Source organism: Epinephelus fuscoguttatus, linkage group LG7 (genome assembly GCF_011397635.1).
Source record: "Epinephelus fuscoguttatus linkage group LG7, E.fuscoguttatus.final_Chr_v1".
Taxonomy (NCBI): Eukaryota; Metazoa; Chordata; class Actinopteri; order Perciformes; family Serranidae; genus Epinephelus; species Epinephelus fuscoguttatus.
In genome coordinates, this window is record NC_064758.1 from 40,736,820 (window position 1) to 40,756,547 (window position 19,728).

At 40.4% G+C, this 19,728-nt stretch overlaps 1 protein-coding gene across 1 annotated transcript in view; it reads right to left on the reverse strand.

Moving 5' to 3' along the window:
* marchf9 (membrane-associated ring finger (C3HC4) 9) overlaps window positions 1-3,816 on the reverse strand; it is a 28,749-nt gene extending 24,933 nt beyond the window's left edge. The window contains exon 1 of the mRNA XM_049580206.1: window positions 2,021-3,816. Within this exon, the coding sequence (XP_049436163.1) occupies window positions 2,021-2,353 (333 nt within the window). The 5' untranslated portion in view covers window positions 2,354-3,816. The remainder of the gene's footprint in view (window positions 1-2,020) is intronic.
* Between the last annotated feature and the right edge of the window lie 15,912 nt (window positions 3,817-19,728).

The following is a 19,728-nucleotide window of genomic DNA, read 5'->3' on the forward strand; positions in this document are numbered from 1 at the left end:
TTCACAGAGCATGAAGGTGTTAATTTGGTGTGTCACTTCTATGACTAAGAAAATGGTCTTCCTCCTCAGCTGTAACCTTTAGACAAAAAAATTAAAAAATCCAGCGTGGAAGTGCCCCCCTGAGCTGCAGACTGTGTGTCACTGTGGAAACACGCTGTTGGGCACTGCAAGTGAAAAGGGCAGGCAGGGGTGATCACCACCTCCTCCTCCTCCTCCTCCTCCACCTCCACCACCTCCCCTCCTCGCTCCAACATGCCTGCATCTCCATGCAAACCTAACACGCCCGGCCCCTCCAGCAGGCTCTGGCGCCGCTTCTGTGAATCCAGACCTACTGTACCACGACACACACTGACGCCTTTGACAGACAGTTAATAAGGATTCATACTCAATGCAGCCCACAGAGCAAGGTGATTATGTCTGTAGGTAATTGGCCCGCTGACAGCGACATGATCCCGGCCCCTGTTGTGACCTGCTTGAATAATGAAATAACAATAAAATGGCAAATGTGTGCTCCCCCCACCCCGCACCCAAGGAGGTATAAGGCACTTTGAGTGCTGTGGAGGCAAAAAAAGAGCTAATATCAGAGCTGATGTAGTAGTGTAGTCTCTGGGTTTTCCCTCAGTGCTTTGTTTGCTTGCTCTTTGTCTGTAGCTAAAAGAGGCAGCTCAGAGCCATGTTGCACGATGAGTCACCTTGCCGGAGAGCCCAAAGCCCCAAACATCAACCTTTTATTAAAGGAGGATCTTTGAGTGGGCAAGACAGCAACCTGGGGTTGATCCCAGTCTGTAACATCAAATGGCTTTGTATCCAAAACAAGCCTGAACTGATTTATACTCTGTCCTGTGGCTCTCCGGTTTACTATGTCTCACAATAGAAACTCTAAGGCAGATGTCATAAATTAGCACATGGGCTGTAATGACACTATACGCCTATCTTAGAGAAGTGACTAAATGGTAATATCCATCTGTGCTCCTACAGGATTTACAGTGTTTCTAATTATCTCAGGCTTCAGGACTACCTGCTGAGCCAGGCGGCACAGGTTTCTGCACATCTGGTGAGATCGACATTTGGCCACAGACCAAAGAGATGCACTACTTATTGTTTTGTTTGGGGCTCTGGGAAATAAAAAAAAACAAGCACCAGAGAGAAGGAGAATAGAAATAGGACCAAAAAAAAAGGATGATAAATTCATTTAACTTGTCATTTATCGTCACAGTCAACACCATTGTCTGGCCAGGAACAGTGTTCGTCACAAGATCAATAGTTGATCATCCTGTTCTGTGACACATGCGGACGAGGGGGGACAGTTGATTTACATTTACAAAATGATTGTGACTCATGCATATTCAGTCCCTCTCACTCTATTTGTCATCCTGCAGACCTAATTGGCTAACTTTCTTTGTTGCTATGCTGGCCGGATTTCAGATGTGTGGGAACTGCTGCCTCTCCCTCACTGATTAGCCTAAGCTATGAAAACAGTGTTATTTTTTAGATAACCACATCACTGGGGAAAAAGGGTAATATTTGTCTGTGGATCGAGGGTTTGGAGACAGAGGGTGTCTGTGCTGAGCAGATTCAAAGCCCTGTGAGATCAATTTGTGATTCGGGGGTATCTAAATAGAACTGATTTGTCTAATTTTGCATGATTACAACGTTGGCTTCAGCCTAGATTGTTGTTTTTTCAAAGGAGGTATTTGAGGGGAAGGTGGGTGGGAGAGAGAAAGAGGGAGGAGAGGGAGAGATGTAGGACAGGATGGTTGTAGTAGCTCCACTGAATCAGAGACCCTTTGTGATTTGCTACAGAGAAAAAAAAAATCAAAATGGCAGATTACACTCTAGAAAAGCTAACTTCCTAAAAAAAAAACCTGCACGCATGCATGTTGAAATGGCTCTCCACAGCTGCACAAAAGCCTCAGCACATTTAAAGCACATAAACAGTGTGTCTGATCCACACACAGGACGTGGCATCAGCATTAGGAAGCACTGCCTGCTGCTGCTGCTGCTGCTGCTGCATGTCTACCTGCTCTGGGCCTTGGAAACAGATCCGGCACTGGGGGGTCCGCAGGCTGCTGGCGGTGCTGGCCAGAGACACGGCGTCCAGGCCCACTTGCAGCTTGGGCTCCTTGTCCTCAAACGCCAGGCTCCGGGGCCGCGGGTCGCTGCCGTAGTACTCCTCCTCGTCATCCCGGGAATGGCAGTCGACGAAAGGCGGCCAACCGCAGCCGCCCATCCCCAGACCTCGCATGGTGGTGGACCGTCTATCTGTGTCTGAGCCGGACTGTCTCGAATCGGATCGCATAAACACCAGGACTTTCAGTTCATTAAAAAACATGCGGATCCGATACTTGAACATGTTTGGCTACATAAAGAATCCGCCACTGAAATAAATGTGTTTTTATCTCCTCTCCTTCTCTTATTATTATTGTGATTATTATTATTCATACATCCGATATGTTCACTCTTATTGTAGCCTAGTATTTTCATTAACACCACCACCAGCTTATTAAGGGGAAATCCAGAGAAATAAAGGCTCTCGCCCCACTGATGGCATGTGTGTCTAAGCCAATGCGGATGAAAGATTTTCCCTTTCAGCTGGCCGACACACTCTTTCAATATTCATTACTCAAACAACTCAGCAAACGCCGTCTATAGCCTCGATGCATCGTCCACCGCACCCCAGAAAAAAACACTAGAGCTTGCACAGGGTTTGATCTCCACGGTCCATTTTTGTTTTTTCTTCAAAGACACCTTTTTTCACATGCACTGGGCTTGCAGCAAAAAATAGCCTACATGTTTTGCTACCCAAAGCAGAAGACCGCGAGAGAGTGGACGAGTGGAAGAGAGAGCAACACAGAGCCAGGAAATAGAAGATGGGAGGTAAAATACAACGACCTGCCATCCATACAGTCACATCTGGGACTCTTGTCAAGAATCATAATCCAAAAGGAAAATGAAAAGATGAAATGGAAGTTGGATTTGGATGATTAGAAAATGTCTCTGTGTATATATTTTATCTCTTATTGTCCCTCCTCACTGTAGCATCCCAAGCGTCAGATCATGGTCCATTTTTTTCTCCCCCCTCTCTTTCTCTCTCTTCTCTATTTCATCTCCTCTTTGTAAAGAAGCCTGTGGTTGATCCACGGAGAATCCGAGCCATTCACCCCGACAATCCACGTCGAGATCAAAAAACACAATCCTGCTCATTTCTCAGCAGCCTCCTCGCTGGAAACACGGCAGCACAAAAACACCCGAGAGCCCCGTGCTTCCCATCTTCGCCTCGATGTCCATCAGCATTTCATTGCAAAGCACCCCCCAAAAAAGAAACACGGTCAAAGAGAGGCAGAATAATTAAAAAAAAAAAGGCACCCTGCGATTTTTTCTAACTGGGGAGAAAGACGCGTGGAGATGTCTTCGCATCCGAGAGCAATTACACAGCAGTAATGGCATTGATTATTGGATCAGATAGATGGTGGTGATGATACTGCTGGCGCTGATTTCCCTCCTCGAAATGGTCGGCTTGGAGATTGAACCAACGCAGCAGCTACTTCCGGAATAGGAAGAAGGAGAAGAAGAAGAAGAGAAAAACAGTCGTGCTGTAAACAAGTCGGGTGTTTTTTCCTCTCTGGTCATCCATCCGCCTCTGATGATGGGTGATGTGCCTATCCCAGCGCTCCCAGTGCTCCCAGTGCAGGAGGAGCTGTGGCTGCTTTATCAGTGACCAGCCGCCGCTGTCCAGGGTGCTGATCTCCCTCTGCTGACGTGGACTGCTGCGGCCACATGAACCGGGAGCGCGCGAAGTACGAACCGGACCTGGACCTCTCCGTTATGATCTGTGTGTGTGTGTGTGTGTGTGTGTGTGTGTGTGTGTGTAATGTCAGAGCAGGTATGAATTATGGGCTCCATAACAGTGCTGGAGGAAGCACTCATGTTCTTCTCAAGTAGACTACCAGTATAACAAAAACACCAGTTTGCCAGTTTATTAAGTACCCCCAGTTAAAACCAGCGGTGCTAGAAGTATTCACATCCTTTAGTTAAGTGAAAGTAAAATACCACGGTGTAAAAATATTCCATCGGCCTATAAGTAAAAGTCAAAAAAGCATTAAATATACTTACTTACAATAGTCTAAGTAGCCAACGCACATAGGCTATTATCAGCAAAGCTACTCAGGGTATCAAGTAAAAATATATTTGTCTACTCAATGTGTTATAATATTAATAACACATATTATTGAACACTATTACTTAGAGGAAAACTTTGCTGATTTATTAACCACCATTGTGGGTAGTATCCACCTTATTCCCAAGGGCACTACTGTAGAAATGATTATGTGCGCGACTTCCGGTGAGATAGCGGAAGTAGCAGTATGCTAGTTAGCCCCAGTGGCTACTCTTGGTGGCTAACCGCCAACACTGGTTCTCTTCCAAAGTAATAGAGTGTGCCAGGGCTGACGTCAAAACCCGGAAGTTTAGCATCGCACTGGTTCCCGGAAGAGAAAGTGAAAGTGATTTTTGCATTGCGTTTTGGATTATGTCAGAAAATAAGCTCTGTGGCTAACACAAGTTTATGATACTTACAGGTTTTGTTCAGTGAGATAATCTTCACATATGAACACCTTTCACACCACATTTGAAGCTTAAATGCGATCGCCAGAAGTAAAAAGCTAACGTTAGGCTTTAACGGACTACATGACTACTCCACGGTCGCATGACTCTTGACGTCACCGCCACTAAGCTTTCAACTGATTTCGGCCGCTTTATTTTAAAAACATTGTATAATGGGGAAATCGGACTGTTTAAGCTAAATAAGAAGCTGTAATGGCGGACTGCCAGCACTCTCGCCTGTTCGGGGGTGATTATGTTTAATGTCCCCGACAGGGTTTGTAGTCGTATTGAGCAACTTGTTAGCAACCGCCTTTTTTATGACACGTAAAAGCTTCAAAATTCACAAGTAGGGTATTTACTGACGTGTTTTATGTCGTAGAACAAAACCTGAAACTTGCTTAAGCTTTTGTTAACCACAGACCTTATTTGAGGCATTTTACCAAAATCCCATTCAAAAAACGTATTGACTTTTAGACGAGAGAACCGGAAGTGCTAAAAGCGCTAACAGAGTTCCGGGTTTACTGGCACACTCTATTTGCCTTCAGTTTAGCAAATACTAATTTATTTTTTAACAAATATTTAACTATGTTAACTTTTCTAAAATGTCTTTTTTGCGGAGCTCTGGTAGCTACCTGTTGCACTGTCCATATCTGTAACAACGAACAACCAGTCTAAGCTAAATTTTTGTCTTCAGCAACTCTGTGTGTTGAACGTGTAACCAGAACAAAAAGGTATTGTTCCCGTTGCCATGGTTACCACTGATATGAGAAATAAAACCACAAGAGTTTCGCGAGACATAGCGATAAAGCATTAAATCAGAATTAGCAGAAGAGAATGACACGTAGACCGTCAGTACATATCCCTGTCTTTCCCCGTCTGACTTCAGTCTCAACCTACATTAGAAAATTAACTCAGCAACATACCTTGAAATATGTATTTAGGGCTGAGAATGTGTTACTGATTTACTGTAAAAGTTATTTCTTTTACTACTACTTTATATTACCATTACTGAAGTCTGCTGCTAAATTCAGCATCATGTTTCACTCAGAACATTTTTAAATAAATCAGAAATTTAAAAAACGTCTAAAATGCATTGTTGACACAGACGAGCGGAGGATTAGCTTATAAACATCACATTTTTTCACTTTACATGGAGCTACAGTTAATACTGAATTATGTTAAATGTTGGCTGAATGTGTTAGTGTCTCTTAATAAGTCATCAGAAATCAGAAATCATCTTTAGAAGGAGCAGATGTTTACCTTAAGCTAGCTCGAGCCATGTTAAAGTTAGCAATATCTTAACAGAGCAAGGCGAGCTAATTGCTAGCGTGCTTGGTTGAAAGGTGTGCTCCACATTTTATTTCCCAATTGCTCTTGGAAAGAAGAATAGAGTACTGTAAACAAACTGTTAATATTGGAAATCGCTGGTTTTGGTTCAACGTTGGAAGTTGCACACATAATTCTCGCAGTGTATCATAGGGGTTAGGAATAAGGTGGATAAGTTAAAGTCCTGCATTAACATACTACATACTTACAGTAGTCTGAGTAGCTACATAAATATTATCAGCAAACTTACTCAGGGTATCAAGTAAAAATACCTGGGCCTACTCATTTCAGTGTGTTATAATATTAATAACATATATTATCACTTAGAGAAATACTTTACAATGTGGGTAGTATAGACCTTTTTAGGGCCGAGGTCACAGTGATGTCAGTTCATTAGCTGGGAGCAAAACCAGCCTCTCCACCACAGGGCTGTAGGCTACATAGAAGTCTTAAAGTGTGGTCTTGTTGTGTTATTGGGAGCCAGAATAGAAGGAGTCATGACTCAAAACCAGCCGCCACTGCCCGTCAACAAAAACAAAGATGGTTAAATGTGATAAGACCAAAGGACTGGACGGAGGCCATCATCAAAAATGCTCACATGTGCAGCGCACACTTCATATCAGGTTAGGGAAAAAGTATTTCCTGTTGTAGGGATGAATAAGGTTATGTGTATTAAGGGTTATCATGTCCACCTCATCAGAAACTGGGGAGGGATTAAGAGGAATATTGGATTTCTCTGGAACGCTAACTTTTTAGCGCATTAGCTAACATTAGCTTCCATAGCAAAACAAACAAGTGTCGTATTTGTAAGATTGGCTTCCTGTGACATCATCCATCCACTGAGTGAGAGCATACGGGTCGGCCAGTCTGGTCCCGTTGGTCAGTGTTTACTTATTCAACTAACACTGGCGGTCCCGGAGAGTGAGTGACCTGACATGGTGTGTTTGTAAATTCAGTCTGACGCTCTGCACTAAAATGAGAGCCCTGTTGGTGGAAGAAACGGAGCATTAAATAGACCCTGTTCCTGTTAGTAAACGATATGACATTTTTTGGTGGGCGGGGCTTAGCTGGAGGTAAAACAATTCTCCACAGACATTAGTCAGTGCTAGCTAGCAAGTTCTTTTGGCTTGTTTTAGACAATGGAGGAAGATGATACAAGTGGTGCATTCGGAAATACTCATCCATAGAGTCGGAGCTCACTCTGACACAAACTGGACCGTTGAGTTATTCAGTGCACCGCACTCCCAGAGTGGCAGAGCGCACTCTGAGCACTCTGTCTGGGAAGACGGAGCAGCAGAGCGCCAAGCAGAGTGAATGTGTGATTAACTTAACTGTTCTTCATTTATATAGAAATATAACGCTCCGTTTCCTTGATCAACACAGTGTGAATGTCCCTATCTAGAGCCAGTGTTGGATTTGTCTATTCTGAGCCCCTGTAGAAACTCTATGTAGATGTAAACGGCTCATACAAAGGTAACAGATACACAACGGTTCTTATTTTCAGATGACTACACACTAAAGAAAACATACTTATTATATTTCATTTCTGCCAGTACATCCCCCTGAATCCTACACACTGGAGCTTTAATGTGTCTGAAGTAAAAGTACTCATTATGCAGACAAATGGCTCCTCAGCTTTAAGTCATTATTTAACAATTTACGCTACTTTACATTTCCATTTCACCACATTTCAAAGGGAGATACTGTACTTCTTACTGCACTACATTTGGCAGCTTCACTTACTTTGCAGGTGTACAGAATATAAAGAAATAATTATGACAGATTATTATAGGATCATCTATATAAAGCAGCTCCACTTTTACCAGCTGTAACATTAAAGTAATGAACACATTAATGCATCAATAACTGTAATAAATGCAGGACTGCTACTTGAGGATTACTCAAGTCGCTATGCTGAGTCTGATACTGTTCCTGTAATACAAACAGCAGTACAACCAAAACCTATTTACACAATACGCAGTACTTGCACTGAAAGTTCAGCGTGCGCTCATCACCGTGTCAGGTTTTTGAATAAACGAAGCAGAGGAGCAAACTGTGTCGGAGCACTTTATCAGGATGGTGAGACAAGGTAATTAGAGAAACATCAGAGGCACAAGACCAGAGGTCACTTTAATCTGCTGTTTGCAGAGAAGAAGCTGCCTCTCCCTCTCTCTTTCTCACACTCTGCATTCTCCTCCATAGCAACACTTCCCACCAAACCCCCTGTCACATTGATCTTGATTGATTTTTCACACTCTGCTTGTTACAGATATGGATTTATTTTAAGCATAACACTTGATTCGAGATGCAGTGCCATACCTCGGCTATCATGCCACCATTCCCTTATAAATACTGTATACACATGCTCACTGGTGGCCTGTAGCTGAGTACATTTACTCAAGTACTGCACTTAAGTATAAATTATGAGGTGTAGGCTTGTACTTTACCAGAGTATTTCCATTTTCTGCACCTCTATACCTCTACTCAGCCACATCTCAGATGTAGATATTGTACTTTTTACTCCACTACATTTGTCTGACAGCTTTAGTTACATTACAGATTACAAGGGAAACTGGGTCACGTTGCTCTTATACATACACATAGAGAACAAAAATAGAAAAATAAGAAGCATGTAAAAATGTGCATTATGCTACAATATAGCACAATATGTAAGGAGGAAATAGAAAAATAAGAGATATGTACAAATATGTGCATCATACTACAATATATAAGCACAGCCTAAATAAAATGCAAAGAAATGGGATCTTTAAGTGAGTTAAATATAAAGATAATGTGAATTAAATAGGACTGTCAGTTGAAATGTATTGTATAGGTGCAGTATTAAAGGTCCAGTGTGAAGGTATACTGGGATATATTAGTAGAAAGGGAAGATAATATAATAAGAGTGTTTTCTTTAGTTTATAATCACCTGAAAATAACAGTGGTTGTATTTTTGTTAACTTAGAATGAGCTGTTCATATCTACATAGGGAGCATGTCCTCATCTGCGGAGATGTTTCTACAGTAGCCCAGGACAGACAAACCAAACACCGGCTCCAGATAGGGACAAAGCCGTTCAATGTCGGTCATGGTAGTTAGTCAACACATTCTTACTCCAACGTCATCACATACCAATGGCCTCACATGGACCAAATTCAAAGTAGATTAACACAGAAAATGTTTTTCTGAGGTTCTGTCCAGGGGCTTTTCTAAAAGGGGGTATAATAGTGTACCAAATGTGTGGTTATGAATAAAAAACGAATCACTACAGACAGAACAACACATTCTCAACCCGAACTCATCTCATATTGACGTTTGGTCATGGACTTTCCAAGTCCAGATACGACGTCCAAGGTACCCTGGATGTGTTGGTTGTTGACGTTCTGGGATGCCGTGTCAACTTCAGCCTGTTACATGCATTGTCTGTTGTCAAAGTACACTTTTGCTTTCACAGGAAATGTACAGTTTGCATACAGTCTCTTAAAAAAGTAAATAAACGTACCACGTCTGTACAACACCCGCTAATTGGTGTTTTTTTTTTTTTCCTTCACCAACAATCACACATGGTTACATTTTGCCAACACACACGTGTTGGGTTTAGGCAACAAAAGCACATGGTTGGTTTTCGGATAAAAGAACAGGGTTTGGATTTACAGTCTTACAGGAAGCGAACATCACCCTCCATAGTGAAAGTTGCTAGATGCTGGATGAATCCACCACCACTTCCACCCTCCCTACTGGGACTTCTGCCTACTTAACTTTTGTTATTGTCCCACTGCATTTCCCCCTGACATCTTTGTCTGACACCGGAGGTCACTGATGAAGGATTTCGAAGGATTTCGACGACTTCAGAGAAACTCTGAAATTTGAAAAACACTGACTTATTTCAACACAAACTGCTTTATTCAGTGTTTTTAGTGATTTAAATCACTGTGTCCATTTGTTTTGAACCAGTGCAAACCTTCTGACAGTGAAAACTAAAGGAATCCTAACCGGGAGTTCAAGCTTGGCACACCTGAGAGGTTTCAGCTGGTTGTAATTGCAATCCTCACCACTAGATGCCACTAAATCCTCCTAAATCCTACTCACCGCTCCTTTAATGCCAGAGTGTTGCACATTTAAATACTACAAAGTTTTCACCATGTCCTGTGAGAAACATGTATCTTCTACTCCTTAAAGGGAAATTTCGGTTTATTTCAACCTGTCTCCTATCGTCCTAAATTTGTTTCAAGTGACTAGTGACATAAAAATAATAGTCAGCATGTTAGTCGTTAGCCTAGATACAGCCAGGGCGCATAGTAGCGTCAGACCTGTTAAAACGTAAGTGAACGGGCAACCTTCAAGTGCAAAGTTAGTCCACTAAACAAGCTTTTTTCCACAAAGACCGCCTCATATCGTTGAAATAAACCGAAATTTCCCTTTAAGCTAAATAAACTCTTAAAGAAAACCCTCTTGGATCAGCTGGAAAATGCATCTTCAAAGCTGAAAACAGGGCTATTTTTCTGACACCATGAAAAATTTACTTTTTTGAGATACAGAGTTCTCACAGGACAGAGACACTACAAACACATTATCATCCCATACAATATGATGCATTGCTGTAGATTAAACTGCCCAACAGTATATAAAGAAGTTAAAATGAACACAACTTCAAACATCTACAGCAGTAAAATGCATCATACACATTAACGCAGCTGTAATATTGATAGAGGAGTAAAACACTGACAGGGAACATTTTACTGCACAGTGAGTACTTATACGTTTTATACTGAAAGTGCATTTTGCCGTTTTCACTGTGTACTGTACTGTGTGTGTCTGTGTATTCAGATGTTTGTAGTGATTGAACAGGGGGCAATGAGAGCTTACTCTGCTCACACTGGTCTTATGAAAAGCAATTAACGACATGAAAAAACAAACGCTGCAGCTAAATGTGTTCCTCTCTCACACATGATTCAACCAACATACATGAACATCAGCACACACCTTGGGATTAAACTGCTCTGCAATGTGTATGTAATGTTTGATGGTAAACTGTGTGGGAGGGTTATTTTATGATGATTCTGTGCTGGGGGAGGGTTGGTGGTGGTAAATGCTAATGAGGTGAGCATAAAAAAAAAGGTCTGTCTGTGATGGTGTCTGTATCCAAAGGTGTGAACAGTCTGTGTTTTTTTTCAACATATTTATAAGATGAAGATTTCATGTCTGCACACCAGAACAAACCTGAATCCCTCATCTCATCCTCTCCCTTTCTCTTCCTCCATTTTCTCTAATTTTAAAAGTATTTTCTACATTTTAATCATCATCGGCAGCTCTGGTTCTCTCTTTACAACAGCACTTATCAACACCAGCTGTTATGTTTTTTATATGATCTTTTGAATTGATTAAAGCTGGATCTTATTTAACACTATTCATTTAATAAAAATGGAAAAAAATTACAATATAAAATTTTCACTACACAATTACCGTAGCCAAAAGAGTTGACGATAACAATATTCTCCTGATATCTATACAAATTTGTATGTATGTTCAAGTGTCCATTTCCCCAAATAAGTTGGTTTTAATTTGTTATTTGATTCTATAAACACAGTCTGACCATCTCGAGCTTCTATTTTGGTACTTCCGGTGACCGGCAGTGTGAATTTGCATATTAGCTAAATATTTAGTTTCACCCAGAACATTTAGATTTAACATTAACATTTACATTTATATTTAGCATTTAGATTTAACATTTAGATTTAGATTTTGATTTAATATTTAGATTTCACATTTAACATTTAGGTGCCACATTTAATATTTAGATTTAACTATTTAATATATTTCTAAGTTAACAAATATTGCTGTAAATGTGGTAAAAGGTGACATTAAAAAAATTCACAATACTTATTTAAACATTGTTTGAAGCTAAATGTGGCAAAATGTTGATGTTATTTTCAGCGTGAGACACTTTACAAACGGCACCCCATATCGGGATCGAACCAGGAACTCTCTTGCAGTGAGGCGACAGTGCTAACCACCACACCACCAAGCCGCCCATTTTTGGAAAATATATTAAATTCAAAATACAGGTGTAGTGAGGTGAAGAGAGTCTGTCACAATAACTGTAAAAAAAAAAAAAAGTGAAAAGGCAGCTAGATGGTGCTGGACGAGGGAGACCAAGTGAGAACAGGAAGAAACAGAAATGATTTAAGAGGTGCAGAATTATTGTGTATTATTAAGATGATCAATATTTCATTTTTGAATATCAAGGTTATTGTTGATACTGGTACATCGCAATAGCCCTACAGAAAATTGAAAACTTGTGACTTAGCCTTATATTTGTAAGAGTGTAAGATTTAGGGGGATTTAGTGGCATCTAGTGGTGATGATTGCAGATTGCAACCAGCTGAAACTTCTCCTGGTTAGAATTTCTTCAGTTTTCACCATTCAGGAGGTTTTTACCATGAGTCGGCTCATCTACAGAGGTCTCTTCCTCAGTGATTAAAAGTGGTGAAAACACTTAATAAAGCAGTATCATGTTACAGATCAGCGTTTCTCCAACGCTGTTCCATACGACGCAGATGGACTGCTATGCTCACCTTTTATCTAATCCAGATGTTCAGGAGTCTTTTTACCAGAAGCCAAATCATCTGCAGAGGTCTCTTCCTCTCCAAAGCAAACAGACCTGGTGATTAAAACAAGTAAAACGCTAAATAAAGCAGTTTCATCTAACAAATAAGTGTTTTTCTGATGCTGCTAATTGCAGATGGGCTTCTAACCCTGGTGGTCAAAGGAAAATGGCCTTACCTGGAGCAGGCGTTTGGTTTGTCTGCTCTGGGCTACTGTAGAAACATGGTGATGAACATGCTGAGCTCCAAAATAGGGACCCGCTCCCTATGTAGGTATAACGGCTCATTAAGGCAACAACTCCAGCCTGTGGCCCTTTGCTGCATGTCACTCCCTCTCTCTCCCTCCCCCCTTCACACTCATCTGTCCTATCGATTAAAGGCTTAAAAATGCCCCAAAAAAATCTTTAAAAAAAAAAAAAATGCAGTCTTTTCAAAAGAAACAAGGACAAGAACAGCGGTCTCCTCTGTGAAAGTCTGGAGTTTGTTTGACCACCTATCCTTTTCATGTGGACTTTATCACTCCTTCCATATAGTAGTTGCCAGAGCCATCACTTGGAATGTCTCATACCGCCACTGAAGCATGCCTCTGTGCGGACCACTGACCAAGCGTCAGTATCTGATGAGTTGGGACTTGGGAGTGAGACCTGGTTGACCGTGCAGAAGGAGGCATGTGTCTACTGTTAGCTCACCTAGCACCACTGAGCTAGCTAATGTTACAGCTCAGCCAAGGAGGACGACATTTAGGCTACACCTGGTGCTGTCACGAGATTCCATGAATACATGTTTCCTTTTGTGCGGTGATACGGTTGTTTGGCATAGTTTGGTCAACCTAGTCTCACTCCGAAGTCATCGAAATCCAGCGCTTGGTCAGTGACTTCTGGCATCAGACGCCAACAAAAAAAGCCGTCCCCAACTGGTGGCATTAGGGGAAACGCGGCGTGACAAGATCAAAAGTTAAGGTGGCGAAAGTCTGAGTAGGGTGAGTGGGAGTGGTGGTGGATGGGTCCAGCAACCACCAACTTTCGTCCTAGAGGCTGGTGTTTGCTTCCCGTATGATTGTAGAGCCAAACCCTGTTTGTTTTTTCCTAAACACAATCGCATGTGTGTGTTTTGTCAAAACGTAACCACGTGCCTTTCCTGTTGAGGGAAAGAAAACATCAATTAACGGTGTCGTACCAATCTAGTGTGTTTATTTTGACAGAGACTGTATGCAAACTGTCCAGACAGACATCTCTAAGGCTGATATCTCCAACACTCAGCACAGCATAAAGACTGGATTTCAACCCAGATCTCCTCCTTTGAAAACATGTTAGAAAGGATCTGGCATGGGTGCAGATCTGATGACAAGTTTGGGGGGGACACCCATGGGATCTGGCTTGTATGAACAGGAGGGACGATTACAGGCACTTGACTATTGTCCTAAGACAGACCTGAAAACCTGAACCCATCCTTTAACTCGGGGTAGAGGTATAAATGAAGTGCTGTTTTAAAGTGTAATACCACTTTAAGACTTGACCGCTCTGATTAACTCCCCACATCACCTGTGTTGTCCTTCCATCTGACGACTAACAACATGCATCCCTGCTCTGTTTCATTATTGATAGGCTGTATTGACCCGTTTGTCTCCACTCACTGATGAGAATGATTTGCCTTCCTGTTTGTCCTCGCAGAGCTGTGAGAAGAATCTGAATCCAGATACAATCCATCGCCAGCACACTGGGTTTATCCTCAGTGATCCTGTTCCCAGTGTCACAGGAAACACCCACACTTCATGTAGATACTGTTAAAAACACATTTATATATGATTTTTAGGTACTTTTATATTAAATATTAGATAAATTAAACTACCCAGCAGTATGTAATTTGAATTAACTCCACCTTTACCAGCTGCAACATTAAGTGATACAAACATTACTGTATCAATAATTTTAATACCGTCATGTATTATATATAATTGAGAAGTGGTCCATTGTACATGATGAGTACTTTTCTTTGAGTACATTTTGCTCGTGATACTTCACTTAAAGTGGCTCTTAAATGCAGGATTTATTCATAACGGATCATTTTTACATTTATATTCTCCATTTAAGTAAAGCCATTTATCTGAACTCCTGAGTAGTTCTTCTGCATCTGGATGATTGCTTAAAAATCAAACTACAACAAAATGAATATGTCAATTATGCAGTAATCATCCAAATTACATTCCTAAATATCTGGAAGTTTTGTGGATCTAAATGATATATAATAATGTATTTTTTGTTTGTTTGTTTCATCTGTTTATTTAAAGGAGCAGTGTAAGATTTAGAGGATTTAGTGGAGTCTAGCGGTGAGTAATGCAGATTGCAACCAGCTGAAACTTCTCCTGGTTAGAATTCTTTCAGTGTTCATTGTTCGGGAAGTTTTTACCAGGAGCTGGATTAACCCCAGGGGTCTCTTCCTCTCCAAATAAAACAGACCTGGTGATTAAAACTAGTGAAAACATTAAATAAAGCAGTTTCACATTGCCAATCGGCTTTTTCAAAATACTGTTGCAAAATTTTTGTGCACAATCTTCCATATGCCGATGTCACCGAGTGTCTTAGCTAGTCTTTGCAATCATGTGTGGTTGCCGTTTTTATTGTGTGTGTGTTTTTATGGTTCATTTCTAGTATATATAAACACACTTTTGGCTTCTCTTTTTAGTAATCTTATTTTGTGTTTCATATTGCTTGTTTTAGAGCTTTATATTTTTATTCTGCATTTTTGGCCGGGACACTCTTGAAAAAGAGATTTTTAATCTCAAGAGGTTTTTCTGGTTAAATAAAGGTTAAATAAATAAAAATAATATTAATAATGATCTGTGTTCAACCAATGCTGTTTGGCATATCAGAGACCGACTGCTAGCTCAGGTACTGCTAATGTATGGTGACCTTTTGTGTTTGATAACTTAATGTGTGCTCATCCTATTTCTAAACCAGACATATAGGAGGTTTTCACCAGGAGCTGAATTACCAGCAGAGGTCTCCTCCTCTTCAAAACAAACAGGCCAGGTGATTGAAACTGGAAAAATCATTGAATAAAGCAGAAAATCTGCAATGTGGCTCATCACAGAGGGGCTTCTCATTTCAGTGGCCAATGCGAAAATGCGAAAATTTAAATGTCCCTTTCTAGAGCCAGTGTTTGGCTTGTCTGTTCTGAACTACTGTAGAAACATAGCAATGCAACATGGTGATCTTGAGAGACAAGGACCCGCTCCCTATGTAGATATAAACGGCTCATTCTGAGGTAACAAGAACACAATGATTTTTTTTTTCACTTCATTATATACTAAAGAAAACATACTTACTATATTAAAGTCCAGTTTTGCCAATAGTATATAGTATATATTATATATATATAATATTAAATCCTGCACACTTGACCTGTAGGATTTTTAAGGCCTAAAGCTGAATTTTAGACACTTGGAAGCAAATCTGAATTTAACATTTAGGTTTAAGATACACAGAATAATCTGGTACCACCAAAGAAAATCTAAGGATATGACAACCTTTTACCAGAAGACTCTCCCCTAAATAATACTGGACTGTACCTCAGTACAGTCCGGTATTATTTATTGTTTGGTTAGTTTATTTTTAATCATTGTTTTGTCTATTTTTTGTCTCCCTGAGTTGCTTTAGCTGCTTATTTTATTTTTACTTTTAAAAGAAGCAAAACAAAACATACCAATATAGCTGTGAGTTATGTGATATGTACTGCCCACGTAGCTTTTGAATGCAAGATTTAATTAAAAAAGCGGTTTTACAGTATTGGTAGTTAAGTAAAAGGTCTGAATACTTCCTTCTCCACTGGAGATAGCTCTATTATAAGAAACAATGTATTGGTCCCTACTGATCTGAAGACTGCCTTATCTTGCCCCATGCTGAAAAGCTATACATAATTAGTTCTGCCTATAGGACGAGCCCTTGTAAAACCCATTCACCATGGCGCTGTGATATAATGGACCAAATGTTTTAAGATCCTGCCTTCATGCGCTCGCAGAGCCCATGCTATATCTGTAAGAGGACAGATGGCCATCCCTGTTGGTGCAATTCTCCACAGCTTCTCCGAGCTAATACACCCGGCATATGGACATGCATCACAGGGTGGGGACTGGCACCGGGCCCTCAGGAGAGCACGCTGACAGGATAAGGGGATGCGATATGTGGTGCAGTTTTCCAAAAAAAAAAAAAATGCTGGTCCCCAGCCACCGGCAACACTCAAGACCCAAAGCCCTTACCAGGCACATTTCACTTACATAAATGTTCCTGCGTCTCAGGAAAGTGAACCTGCAGGTGCTCCCTGGCGGGGTGCACCAACGCCAGAGATTAGGTCACGCCTTCTCGTGAAGGGGGGGCAGCGGTGATGGTGACAGTCTGCCATGGGCCATTAGGATGAGGGCAGAGGAGCAGTTTATCCTCATTTAGGACAACCTTGGTTGAAAGGTATCTGGATAATATCCTTGTGTGTTGTCTCTATTCCCCGATCAGAGTGTACTTGAGCTCTCCTTCTGCTCTGCCCCCCCTCCCCTCTACAACCCACCCCCACATTACTGGACCCGTCCCAGCTGATGGGATTAATGGCCTTCTGAAGGAATATCACAGGGAATCAAAACCTACTGCTTGAGTAAATTAATTTTACAGCTGCCATGTTGATGCCATCCATCTTCAGCTTGGATGCAATCAATCTGTAAGATAACAGTCAGTAGAAAGAGACACCTCTGTGTATAGATTCACTGCTTGTCTGGAGGTATTTATCCATGTCAGAGCAGGGCTGAAATAACACCCAGTATGAACAGGAAGAAACGGCAGCTGCAGAGACTCTGTGCTGCCATCATGTGGTGAAACGTGTCACATCTCTGGCGTCGCTGCACCTGAACTCTGTCCTCCTCTGTGACAACATCACCTCACAGGACAGTTTGCTGTACTCAGATCTTCAGCGTAAAACTATCCTTTAGAAGTAAAATTCCAGCATTTAAAATCATAACAAAAAGTACAAAAGTGTTAGCAACAAAATATAATAATACAAATGCAAATGAATTGTATTTACTGATGCATTTGTGTGATTATAGTTAATAGTTGATTTATATTTTGTATTAATAATATAAATTTGCAAAGTAACTAAAGCTGTCAGACAAATGTAGATATAGAGGAGTCGAATTATAAAGTAGGAAAAAAATGCAAATACTTAATTAAAGAAGACCTAAAGGAATATTTTATCCATGAAATAACCATCTGTAAATCAACTCCATGATGTGTTACCTTGAAAACTTTGTTTTTTCTCTCCTGCAGCTGCAGAAAACTGCAAACATACTGATTTATTAATATATTAATATATAAAACTGAACTGAAAGTGAAACTTATCTATGCTCTTTTCAAAGTGATACCCCAATACTAAGATTTTTTAGTGAAAGTACATGTGTTTGGGAAGTACTGCGCATACGACTGGATAAAAGAGACTTGATTTGCACTGCACCAGTTGCGTGAGAGTTTGTAAACAGATGCCGTTTGTTAAACGTGGCCCCCTGTCAGTCAATGAATCAATATGTTTGCTGTTTTCTGTGGAGGCATGTTGCTTCACAAATTCAAGGTAACACAGTTTGACTAACTGATTTACAAATGGTTGTTTTGTGGGTAAAGCAGTCCTTCAGTGATACAGCTGGTAAATGTGAGGCTAATTTTAATGATTTATATGCTGCTAGTAGTTTGATCTATTGATACATCATAGTTTATGAGCTGATTTATAGTTTGTATCAATAATCTAAATCTGCAAAGTAACTGAAGCTTTAAAAAGTATAAAGTAGCAGAAAATGGAAATACTAAAGTAAAATACAAGTATCTCAAAACATTACTTAAGTACAGTACTGTAACAGCAACACAACAATCTACAGTAATAATTAATGTTTACATCATTTCACATGGTAAAATTCCTTTCATGCTGCAGCTGGTAAAGGTAGAGCTAATTTTAATTACTTAACATACTGCTGAGTGATTTAATCTAAACATCACAATTCATTAGCTGATCTATGTTTTGTATTAATGTCTGAATCTGCAACGCAACTTAAGCTTTAAAATAAATATTGTCGAGTAAAACTATGAAGTAGCAGAAAATGGAAATACTCAAGTGAAGTACAAGTACCTCAAAATGTTATTAAAGTACAGTACATTTAGGTGACAAACACTAAATGTACACAAATGTTTGTCACCTAAATGTTGCAGCTGGTAAAGATGGAGTTCAATTTTATTGTATTATATACTGCTGGGCAGCTTAATCTATATTAATATATATCGAAACTAATTTATACTGTGTACTTATAAATTGAAACTGCAAAGTAGGTGATGTTATCAAATAAATGTAATGCAATTCAAACAGTTTCTCTAGAGGTAGCAGACTCTTAATTCTAATGCTGCGGGGCTCAGGCACAAGGGCCCAAAGTGTCAGGGGTCCTGTCTGGCCTGCACCTGCAAAATGTCACTCAAAGAGACACTTAGTGACCAGGAGACTCAAAAAGACTAAAAAGAGACCCAAAACAGCTGCAAAGAGACACAAAGAGACTCACGACAACTACGGAAAAGGAAAAAACAACCACAAAGAGACACAAAATGGCTACAAAGAGACACAGAACAACGACAAAGAGACACAGTAGGACTTACAACAAGTAATAAAATAACCAGAAAAAGACAAAGAGATGCAAAGCAACTGCAAAGAGACACAAAACCGCAGAGAGATGCATCAAAAATACAAAGATATACAACAAAAAGGCGCTCAAGAACTGTAAAGTCTGTGTCTTGCTTTGGTGTGGGGGAGGTGGTGGGGCCTTCTGCATGACTGTGTCCAGGGGCCCACTGTCTCATAATCTGCCTGTGTTTAAGGAACTATTCAAGATAACTTTAACCACACTTAAGACTGATTTTTGGACAAATACTCTTTAGCTTATAGCATTGCAGGTAAGTATAAGGCATATATGTGGTCCTGTGTAGGGGTAGATTTTATGGAGGAATGTGGGTAACTAAGTGCAAGTGTAAAGTAAAAAGACGATTGGGTTCAGTCAGTGGTAGGTCTTAAGACTTGTTACTTCAGAAATGTGGACTTTAACTGACTCATTACAACAAAAAGAAATTAAATGATGGATAAATGAAAGTAGTAGTGACCGAAAGAACGAGATAGTGGATCATGGAGCG